This window comes from Aptenodytes patagonicus, chromosome 20 (genome assembly GCF_965638725.1).
Source record: "Aptenodytes patagonicus chromosome 20, bAptPat1.pri.cur, whole genome shotgun sequence".
NCBI lineage: Eukaryota > Metazoa > Chordata > Aves > Sphenisciformes > Spheniscidae > Aptenodytes > Aptenodytes patagonicus.
Genome location: NC_134968.1, coordinates 6,046,983 through 6,058,292, shown reverse-complemented (window position 1 = coordinate 6,058,292; position 11,310 = coordinate 6,046,983). Strand labels below are relative to the sequence as shown.

The window sequence follows — 11,310 nt, the reverse complement described above, 5'->3', positions numbered from 1 at the left end:
CCCTCATCCCTGAAAGACACTACGTAACATCAGGACAGGGATCCCCTCATGGAGCAGAGCATGTCCACACCCCTGGGGAGCTCATGAACCCTGTAACCAGCCATCTTCCACACACATCCGTGCTCTCTGCAGGCCTGTGTGTCCCACTCCTTGCTCTGTGAGCCCAGTCCACATGAGCCAACACTGAGGCGGGTGCTCTGCTCTAACCACTGGGCTGCACCCCCATCCTGAAGGGGTGCAGCTGAAGGGACCTGGGTGGTGGTTTGCAGAATCCAGGCCCCTGCATTGCGAGCCTTCTGCTTTGAAAAAGTATCTCTCCATTCATTTCTACATCCACTGAACATTTGTATTTTGGTTGCAAAATGAGGCAATCATGAGGCAAAAGTGAGCGTTTTTGAACCCACCAATGTGAGGAGAGGAAGCAGCAGGGCTCTGATTTCATTTGACAGTAAAACCTCAGGTTTCTTTCCTCCCACATCGCATGTGCCCAAGAGCAGGGTGTAAAAACATGGCCTTCATTTGAAGCTGGCTCTTTTCTCAGAGCCTTTGAGGTAGGAGACCTGTGGGGGCTGAAATCAAGCGAGGCACCCAAGTCGCCTTGCTCCAAACAGCTGGAAACAACCCACCAGGGCTGCATGGTGCATGGCTCCACCATGCTCGCAGCCGCCTTCCAGCCCCTTCTCAGCGGCAGCCTCCTGCAAGACTTCCAGGGCAGGGACACACTCTCCCTACCTTGGGAAGGGGTTTCAAGTTTTCAGTCCCCATCTCGGGCGCCGGTGGTGAGGAGGGCCCTGGCGCCAGGCCGGCGTTACTCGAAGCGTGGCTCGGGCTGGAGGAACCGGCCTGCCCCGCACGGCCAGGGCTGCGGAAGATGGCGCCCGACGGAGACCCAGGCCGCGGCGTTGCCCCGGCAACCGCGCCACGGCAGGAGGGGCCTCGCGCGGGGGAGGGGACGGTTGGTAGGAAACAGCCGCGCAGGCGCAGAGGCGCCGAGCGGCACGCGGCCACCACTACCCAGGGAGCGGCGTTCGCCTCAGCCCCGGCCTGGCCCGGCCCCGGCAGCTCTCCCGGCCCCGCAGGCCCAGCGCGCCGCGGAGCCCTTCTCCGCCATGGAGTTGGAGGATGACTTCGGTGAGGCTCGGGGTAGAGTCTCGCGGGGGGAAGGGGAAGGCGGCCGCCTTCTGCTGTAGGCGGACCCCGGCCCCAGCAGGTCTGGGTCTGTCTCTGTGCCTGAGCCAAGGGGGCTCCAGTGGGTTGTTGATTATTTTAACTAGGCCAATGTTACAGGTGGGTACCACACCATGCGTGCTTCTGGTGTGGATGGGGTCTGGCCTTTAGGAAGCATCTGAATAAAGTGGCTTAATTTGGTTAAAGCGTTGCTCCGGCCTGTAGCTATTGTCTCAGCTGACTCCAGACATACATTGCTAGGATTGTTGTGGATTTGTGTTTGCATGCAGTATGGCTAAAGGACGGGGATCTCATTTTCACGTGGCATTGCTGTGGTGCCCTGGAGGCTTTGCTCATTGCAGCCTTGTGTTAACTACATCTGTTTACCTGATCAAGCTAGCTCCAGCGTTTGCTGGTTTGTGTACTGTGGTAAGGGCTTTCCTCTTCCTCTGGTACTCACCTCTGTCTCCTTCCTTTTACTGGTATTGTGCTTGGTCTGATCTTGCATTGAGGCAGTTCACAGAGAAACCACTTCTGGTTGCTCTTCCAGGGGCAGCTGAACCAGTACAAAGCTTGTCAATCCTTCTTAATGATGAAGTCTTTAGTTTTCAACTGTTCTAATGACCTAAACTGTCCAATGGAGGTGAGAGGTGCTCACAGGGGGCAGAGCTGACAGCAGCAGCACTGCACAGCTGAGATGGAAAGAAGGATTAGGTCTGTCCTGCCTTCCTAGTGGCTCACAGCATGAAGTCTGCTCGGTGTGACTTGTGGAACAACGTCTTAGCTAGCTGGCAGCCCATGGGCTGATAGAGCTCCCTGATCTGGCTGTTGAGACAACTGAGCACCAATGCATGTATAAGAGAAGGGGATGTGATGGCAGGGGAGAGGCTAAACAGCAGCAGCCCATACTTAGATCTGTTTAAGCTGCTGTGTAATCAAATCCTAAACATGCTAAATGCCTGTGCAAAAAGAGTGGCAGAGCAGAAAGATGAAAGAAGCCTGGTTTGGCTCTCTTGTGTGTACCCTACAAACAGACCCACAGGCAGCAGAGGGGACCTATGCCTCTTTCTGGCTGCCTCTCTTACTCACTGAGAATATGGAAATGTGGGGGGTTTTAATAGATATATTTATATTTTAATATATTTTATCTATAGATAGATTAAAAAATTATATCATGTATGCATACACTCATGCTGCTTTACTGTTCAGTGCCTAGATTCTTAGGTGGTTTAGCCAGTTTAATAACTCCTCAGCTCCTAAATAATTGCATGACTTATGAAAAATTTTACTTAGAAGTCCTGTGCACCATGTTAGGCACACTGCTTCCTCAGAAATGAAGCTAAATTGTCTGGTATTCTTCTTCCAGCAAAACTAGTTGTTGATCAAAAAAGATTTGGTTCAGACTGACAGTGTTCCTGAAGGCGCTGGTGGGTGTGTCATCATCCCACTGATTCTCCTCTAAGATAGCTGGAGAAGTACTGCTGTCCTCATTCACTGTGAGTAAGTGTGGTTACCTACCTAATATGGTAACTTAAAGAGTTATTATGCTCAGTGCTGACTATTCTCTGTTTTGACTAACATCCCAGTCACTGCAAACTTCAAAATGAATTTGTTTGGTTATGCAGAACAGGTGCCTGCCTTAATGAATGGTTTCAAACTAAGAATAACTGGTTTAACTCCGTAAGGTCACAGCCCTGATGTGGTGGTATGTTTTTTTCCACTTCACTTAGTGATGCTAGATCTTGTCTTTCTAACTAGGTTTTTTTTTTTTCCCTCTGTTCTTCCATTCTACTAGATGTTTTGGATCCAGAGAGGTTAATACAATGTCCATATAATAAACATCATCGAATCAGAGCCTGTCGGTTTCCCTATCACCTTGTAAAGTGTAGGAAGGTAAGCTGGACTGCCTGCCAAACAAGGCACCGAATGGGAGTAATTCTGTGCATGTAAATATGACATGCCTGTTCTCATTCTTGCTGCATTTTCTGGCTGGCTGGAGTAAGTTCCTGACAAATAGCCTTGTTTAGCCCCTATTTCATATAACTTCATTTTTTGTTTAGTAATAGCTTCAAACACATGTGTTGTGGTTTAACCCAGCAGGCAGCTAAACACCACACAGCCGTTTGCTCACTCCTCCCCGCCCCCTGCAGTGGGATGGGGGAGAGAATCGGGGAAAAAAAAAGTAAAGTTCGTGGGTTGAGATAAAGACAGTTTAATAGGACAGAAAAGGAAGGGAAAATAATAATAATAACAATGACAAAAGAATATACAAAATAAGTGATGCACAATGCAATTGCTCACCATCCGCTGACTGATGCCCAGCTAGTCCTGAGCAGTGGTCACCCCTCCCCCAGCTAACTCCCCCCAGTTTATATACTGAGCATGACATCACATGGTATGGAATATCCCTTTGGCCAGTTTGGGTCAGCTGTCCTGGCTGTGCCCCCTCCCAGCTTCTCACTGGCAGGGAATGAGAAGCTGAAAAGTCCTTGACTAGTGTAAGCACTGCTTAAAACATCAGTGTGTTATCAATATTATTCTCATCCTAAATCCAAAACACAGCACCGTACCAGCTACTAGGAAGAAAATTAACTCTATCCCAGCAGAAACCAGGACAAAATGTTAATTCATGTAAGACCAGTGTGGTTCAGTTGAAAGGAGATAGAGATTATTCATGGTTATGTCAGGGAGGAAATTCTGGTCTCTTTCAGCAGCTCACATGGAGGTCAGATACATTTTTCCACTTTAAGTTGAAGAGAGAATTCAGTTAAGTTACGTGCACCCCTTCTGGCTGGTCAGGGTAGAAGTGGTGTGATGTTGCAATTCATTCTTTAAGTGCTGGAAATGCAGCTGCATAGCAGAGTGGGTTTTTTTGTTTTTGTTTGTTTTGCTAATAACTATTTAATGTGCATCTGGCAAAAATTCCACATCCTGGGCTCAGCACATATGGGAGAGGCTTTTTTCCCCCGCTCTGTTATCCAGAATTTGAATACAAATCCTTTATAGGAAGCATTCCTTCCTCTCTCTTCTGTTGTCCTCATGGTTTGTTTTCTTTAAACCTGTCAAGTGCTAGCATCTCACTGAGCTTTGGGTTTTTGCCGAGACCTTTTAAAACCCAGTTGTTCCTCTTTAAGTTTACCAGTAAGTTTGCCAATGTGTTTTTGAAATAGTATAACAGTGCTGTGCCTTCCAGTTAAGATGCAGTTGTAGGGTGTGTGTCTTGGTATCAGTACTTATAAACAATTCATTTTGGTAGAACTAGAGCCTTAAAAAATATTAAGCAACTAGTGAAAGCGGTGGACAGAGCTAAGTGGCAAGTACCTTCATCTTTCCAACATTCAAGAGGGCTGAAATTTTCCTTGTTGACCCCCCTGCAAATTTTGGCAAGAATGTGCACGTGAGCTAGGTGAATAATGTTGGCAAGTAAACTTTTAACCATGTTGGTTTTGTCCTTCTGTTGCATAACTGATGACCAGACAGTTTTGGCAAGCTTACCTCATTAGGAGGATGAGGTGAGATAGTGATCAATAATCAGATGTAGCTGTGTCTGTAAGTAATTAGCAGAAGAAGGGCTTGGGGATTATCATCTGATCCATCTGAAGATGCCACTCTGTGATTATTTGCAGTGGCAAGTGTCTGGGTGGAGATTGTCCTTCTTGCTTGGTAGTTTGTTGAATTTCCTTTGCATACCCTATGCATAAAATCCAATTAAACGCTTCCACCTGCCTCAGCTTCCCATTGCTTTGTGCAGAATGCAGCCCTGCCACACAAATGGGGACACCGCAAGCAGGGCAAGTTGAATCCTCTCAGCTTGAACTGCGTTAGCAGAAGCTTCTCAATGCTATGCAGCCAGAATAGCTTGCTCAAGCTAGTTGAAGCAAATGATGGACACATGAGGACACAGCAACCCTAGCTGTATAGACCAGGTAATGACAACTGCCTTGGATGTGCCTGCAGCCTGTGCTGCAGTCACATATCAGTGGTAGTGGAGGAGACGCTGCCTCAAGCAGCGTCTGTACGAGGCACTTCTGTCTCTGCATCTGCCTCAGGTGCAAGTCTGATCCCTGACCAGCAGAGCTGCATCAGCCAGAACCAGGCAGGCACTGGTTCAGTGGCAAAGTTGTGCTTTTCCCAGTAAGGGCTGTATCATGTGCAGGGGGTGGACTAATTTACCGCAGTGATGGCTGAGCACTGCCAGTAGAACCTGTGTCTGTGATAAAGTTTTACTTGAATGGTAATCCTGTAGCACCAAAGTCTGCAGGTAGAACACTGCCAACTCCCTAGCTGTTTTGAAAGGTTTAAGGAATTCCTCTGCCTTTGTGCCTGCTTATTTAAAAAAAAAAAATACCTGAATGGTTTAGATTTCCCTAACATCTCTCCCCCGTTGTTTTTAGAATAGTTTCATCTGTGCTTTAAATGATGCAGCCGTATTGCCAGTGTTGCAGTAAATTGTAGGGAGTTTAGCTGAGGGTATGTTTCATTTCAGTCAACTCAATGGTGGCTCAGTTTCTCAGTGAATTGTGTTTTAAAGAACAGTCATGTTGGTTTCCCCTTGCATTTTTAGTAAGTGTCTGAACAATATATTGCCATTCCTTGTTTAGTCTTTTTTTTTTAAAGCAACATCACAAATATCCTTGGGTTTTTTTTCTATGGATCAGCAAGAGGTAAGTGAACTTGAGAGAGATTGCACATAATTTGGTTTTCCCTTGTCTAGAGCTACCCTGAAGTTGCAAAGGAATTGGCCACGTGCCCCTTCAATGCTCGCCATCTAGTTCCTCAGGCTGACCTCAGCGATCACATAACGAAGTGCAATGACAAAGGGTTCATTGAGCAAGATATAGGTAAGAGAACCACCCGTGCTCCGAGATGTTTGTTCATCCTGGGGACTGAGGTCTCCTGTTTGTAAGGATAGCTCATAGGATAACCGAAAAGTGGGAGTCAAATTATTGTCTATAGCTTTGTGTGACACAGCAGCTTTGGGGAAACTTGAGTCTTACTTGCTTTTGATTTATTGGGTAGGTTCATGAGAATATTGCAGATGCTCCCAGTAGGCCTTTCACATATTTTGTTACCAGGCTTGTTGCATAAAAAGGTTGTACCCTAGACTGTGCACGTTGAAGTACCCCCAACAGGAGCTGGGATGCTTTAATGACCAGAAGGACAGGCCCTTCTTTTTGTAGAGCTGATCTCCCTTTGTTGAGGCTTGACCACTGATGCCATGTGAAAAGTTGATTTCACCAAACAGGTGTCTAAGCTATGGAAACCTCTGCAGCTGTTCTCCTCCAGGGCAACCTGAATAGTTCACTCCCACCAAGAAATGGGGCAGCTCCTCTTCCAGGCTCCTCTGCTGCTGCACTTGCTTCATCTGCCATACAATTAAGATTTCAGCCTCCAGCCCAGTGAGACAAGGTGGGAGGGGGGCTGTCCAAAAAACCCCAAAATATTTGGGAAGGCATCCTGTGCTATGCAGTGTCTTTTACATCCCCTGCAGTGGCTCTTTAACTATTGCCACACTACAGAGCAGATAGATAGTTTTCTATCTTCTGTAGAGTTGCACTTAGGCTAGCAGTGATGCCTGCATTCATGAAAGCAGGTTTCCTTTCACTCAAGCGTTCCTGCTGCAAAGTTCCAGGGGCAGAGTCTTTTCCTGTTCGTTGAAAAAAGCAAATTTGAAGTTGATTGATTTCAGATCAATACCTGGCTCCTGGGTGTACCTAACCTGTCTGCATTGTGCAGGGTTTCCTCTAAAGCCAAAAGATGTTTTACAGCTTGATCCAAAGCACTTAATGCCTCTGAAGCAGGATTGACTGCTAGTCACTGAGTTTTCTCTCTTCCTGAAGTGAATCAGTCCTCTGGCTTCCAGAGAGAGCAGATGAATGCTGTGAGTACGTGGCAGGCACCTCCATGTGATGAAGACTGGGAAACAGGTGAGGAACTTCCCTGTCTGCCACACTGCTGCCTTCTCCCTGGTCCTGTCCTTCAACTCCACTTGGGACAGGGCGAGTCCAGAGATGCTGTTCACTTAGGTCTCAGTTGTAGGACGCCTTGCTTATGCTCGTTCCTAAAAACATGCATCTCTCAACCCAGCAGGCTTTTCTTGGTATAGAGAACTATTCAACATGCCTGCCATAACTGGCATTTCCAAGCATCTGCTCCTTCCCATATAAGCTCTTGTACCTTATGTGCAATGATGACAATGGAAACATGGTAACTTTTATGTTCCTTGGTTAAATGACAGTGAAGCAGACACATTCATCATTAGATCAACTTTTACTTCCTCTTGAACATGTAGAAATTGTCTGGACAGAGATATTCTGATCTGATCGTGGTTGCTGGAGTTTCTTAGTTCTGAGCCACAACATCTGTTTCTTTTTGCAGAGTCGCTGGAGCAGTCACATTCTCCTTTTGTTTGGGGCATGACCAACTCTGGCATAAACAGGTAGCAAATGCAAGTTTGATTCCTTACAACAATGTTTTGTACAGAGGAATATTGCAGCTGACTCCCAGCCCAGCCTCAATGGCTGGACATGGGCTGACTTTGCTGCTGTACAAACCCTGGGAGGGGGGAAACTGATTAACAGTGAACGTTCTTAGGGTGCTGGTTCAGTGTTACTTGCTTTCTCATATGACTGGCCCATACAAGAGAAGGAAGCCCTTAGGAACACAGGTACTCTCTGCTCTTGTATGCGTGCGGCAGGGTGCTCTTCCTGCCCGTGGCCTATGTTCAGTTCCCGCTGGATGTCTGGCCAATGTGCAGGGGAGAAAGGTGCTGAGCCCTTATGCTGACTTTGCAGATGCGGCCAGGTGCCTCCCTCTGGAGCCTTTTCAAACAGTTACTGAGGTTCTGTTGAGCTAATAGTTAGCTAGCAGTCCCTTCTGACCTCCTGTCACCTTAGACTTGGCAGACATGCTGGCATTAGGGCCCTATGTTAGCAGAAATCTTTCCCCTCTTGCCCTTTGCAAAGTGTGATCACAGTTTGGGTTTGGGGGAGTGAGGAGCTTAATGGCCAGCTGCAAACTGGATGGAGCTACCGTGACTGGTTTCTCATATGACTGGCCATGATCCGACAGTGGATCATGATTGCAGGCTGTATACAAGATGTGATGGCACCACCAGAGTTGCCAAAGTATGTTTTAAGGTTCTTCTAAGCCCATATGCAGCAACAGTCCTGCACTTGACAGCTCTGCAGTTCTGTATGAGATCAACCATGATAGACCTCTCCTTCCATAAGGGGTTGCAACAGTGCTGTCTGGTTTCACTTGTTACACTTTTTGGAAAATTTTCTAGTGTTTAGAGCATATATAGCTCTTCTAAGCACCGCCACCTCCGAGTAGCAAAGTACTATCCCCTTATGTCCCTGCTGTCCTCCATGCTATAATGAAATGCATAAATTGAAGCAAGTGCATTTGTCAGGAGAAGTAACTGAAGTCTTTCAGTTCCAGTGCCACCTTTGAACAAAAGAATTGCTTGCCTTCGAGAGTACGTGCCCCTGAGTCCTTCCCATATGCCGTATCATGGAAAGGCTGTAAGTACTATGCATGTGGTTTTGGCACTGTGACTTCTGTAGATGGTGGCAGTTGCTGAAATCTCTGGCTGCAGCAATGCTTTATGGCCACCAGTGCACGGACAGGAGGGGTAGTATATAACACCTGCCTCCTTGAGAGCAGCTTCTGAGGGAATCTGATGCTTGGATCATCCTCTGTATCCTTTCTTTGAAGCATCCTCTGTATTCTTTATTTCATATTCTTGACAGTCCCTTTATTACAGTGGTCCAATTTAAGCAGCCCCGCTCCCCAGCCACTTTGGCTCTGTCTCTCTAAAGACAAGTCCTTCCACACTACCTACGCTAACCCCTTTCACCCCCCCACCCTCCCCCCGACTTAAACCAAATTATTTCCTTGCTTTGTGCAACTCTGCTCACTGTCAGACGCAGCTAAGTCAGAGCAGGGGTAAAATTAGGGCTGCTTAAACCAGCACTGCTGGGGGGAAAAAACCTATCAAATTGCATCTGGAGGTGGGAGGGAGCTGCCCCTGTTGAAGTGTCTGGTGCTGAAATCACAGACCGTTATTTGCCATTAGCAGCAAAGCAAAAGCTTGAAGGTGCTTTGAGGAATGACTGTCTCGTTTCCCACTTGGAGCAACTAAACCCGGTACTCTCGGGGCTTTGCAGGCATGGCTTCTGCACAAGCCAGTGACTGTGCAATTGCCATAGTGTCAGGCTGAATCTGCCAAACCAAATTAAAATGTCACCTGTAGATAAGCCTGTTGCCAAGGTGACAAGTGCTGCTTCAGCAAAGGCTGCTCTCACTTGGGGGAGTGGAGGAAATTCTTGTGGTTTTCTCCATCTCATGCAAAAAATGTCTTGCCCTTTTCAGAGTTTGGAGTATTAGTGTCTCTTCCCCCTGGAAGTTCATTCCCCCCAGCACTAAATGGCTCCCTTTATAGGACTGTAGAGCTCCTGCGGATGGCAGATATTCTCTGGACCTGATGGCAGGACTCCATAGACTTGGCTGTTGTTGCATGACATGTTTTTGCAATGTTTGAGTTTGTAAAACTGTCCTTTGTTGCCAAATCTTTTTCCCCGAGCGTTTGTTTCGTAAGTTACCCTCATCTTCATTTGGTGATCTTTGTTACCGTTATTGAGTAAATGGACTGATAAATTTACACAGCACCAACTGAGAAACCTTCCCTCCTCAGACAGCAGTGAGTAGTTAACAGGAAAAACGCAGGAATTGGCAAGTCTCTGTTGGTTCACTTGTCAAATGGCAGCACTGATGATCTGTGAAGTTTTTCTATTTGCTCCGGTGATTTGGAAACAGCCGGAGAACTCTTCTGAAGTGGTGATGGCTTTTAAGGGGCGGGGGTGGGGAAGGGGGGTGATTCTAAGCAGAGGAGGTAGGGTCTGATTATGTTCCTAATCAGAGAAGTGATAGTGGGAAACAGAACAGCATGGGGGGTTGCACATACCACTAAAATCCTGTCCCTTAGCTTGATGCTTTAGAACAAGTGTGTGCATTTGCAAAAGAGGCCCATTCAGAGTTGTGTACTTATGGTGTTTTGTGCGTGTTTTGTGCGAACTGTAAACAAAGGCATGCAATTATGCTGGGGGGGGGGGGGGGGGAGGAAATGCCCTGTAAAAATGGCAGGTTATTTTTAATTCAGGCCTTGGTGTAGCAGGAACTATTACAGTCTCGTTTCAGTGGAAGTCAGGAACCACACAACAGAGTAATTTCCAGGAATTTCTACCCTGCACCACAAGCATGTGTCTTGCATCTGCAAAGCAACACTACATATTACTGTTCTCGGGGTTATATGGTGTCGAGTGATTTCTGTGGAACTTTTACTGGACACTTGTGAGAATGTTTGGTTGTTTGCTGGGGAGGTGCAGAAAACTTTCTCTGCACTAAGCTGTGGTCATGATGTTATATCTGTAGCCAGTGAAGTCATATTTGAGGGCCTGTTACAGCTTGGAGAGCATAAAGTAAGTTCTGAGAGTTTCACCAGCCTGTGAAGAGGCTGAGACTTCCTACTGCATAATGTTTAATTAAAATCACCTGGATCAGCCAAACCTAGAAGTATTTTTTTAGTGCATGCACTTTTTGCTTTTTATCTTGTCAGCATCTGAGTTTGTCCACATAGGGTATGTAAAGTGGACAGTTTTGGCTTTAAACGACATCGTCATTTACAGAAAATTCTGTCTTCTTCCTAGAAAGCATCCTGATCACGCCTTTGCAGCTTCAAGCCGTAAGCCTTAACTTTGTCACGTGGGTGCGTGGTGCTTCAAGTCATACAATAATGGGGAATCCTCTGTGAATTCCTTATCATATGCATAATACCAAACAGGTGAAGTTTAAAGAGTACACTTAAGTGCTTGTCTAGTTTCCATTAGGGTTTTATAGTTTTCTAACACTTAAAACACGTTTGAGAGCTCTAATGTAACTCTTCTTTGTTGGGGGGGGGGGGAGGCAGGAATGGTTTAAATCACTAAAAATACATGTTTGGGACTGTGTAAATGTTTGGATCAAGCAGTATATTTCTAAAAATGGATGCGAAGTACAATATGGGATCTAAATATAGAAACACACAGAATTAAGAAACCAGACATGGTATTTGTCTAGAAAGAAATTAATGCCTTTCACATT

General features: G+C 46.4%; 1 protein-coding gene across 3 annotated transcripts; it reads left to right on the top strand.

Annotated features, from left to right (window-relative positions):
* The first annotated feature begins 1,066 nt into the window (after nt 1–1,066).
* On the top strand, nt 1,067–11,037 carry LOC143169419 (gametocyte-specific factor 1-like). 3 transcript variants are annotated; one of them, XM_076356769.1, is made up of 6 exons: nt 1,067–1,131; nt 5,882–6,008; nt 7,008–7,094; nt 7,546–7,606; nt 8,611–8,693; nt 10,878–11,037. In XM_076356769.1, coding segments are annotated over exons 1-6 (369 nt in total). In that variant the 5' UTR covers nt 1,067–1,122; the 3' UTR covers nt 10,880–11,037. The 3 variants fall into 3 exon arrangements, with proteins under 3 accessions (XP_076212884.1, XP_076212882.1, XP_076212883.1); XM_076356767.1 differs by having other exon boundaries at nt 8,605–8,693; XM_076356768.1 differs by lacking the exon at nt 10,878–11,037 and adding an exon at nt 9,614–9,660 and having other exon boundaries at nt 8,605–8,693.
* Nucleotides 11,038–11,310: the final 273 nt, after the last annotated feature.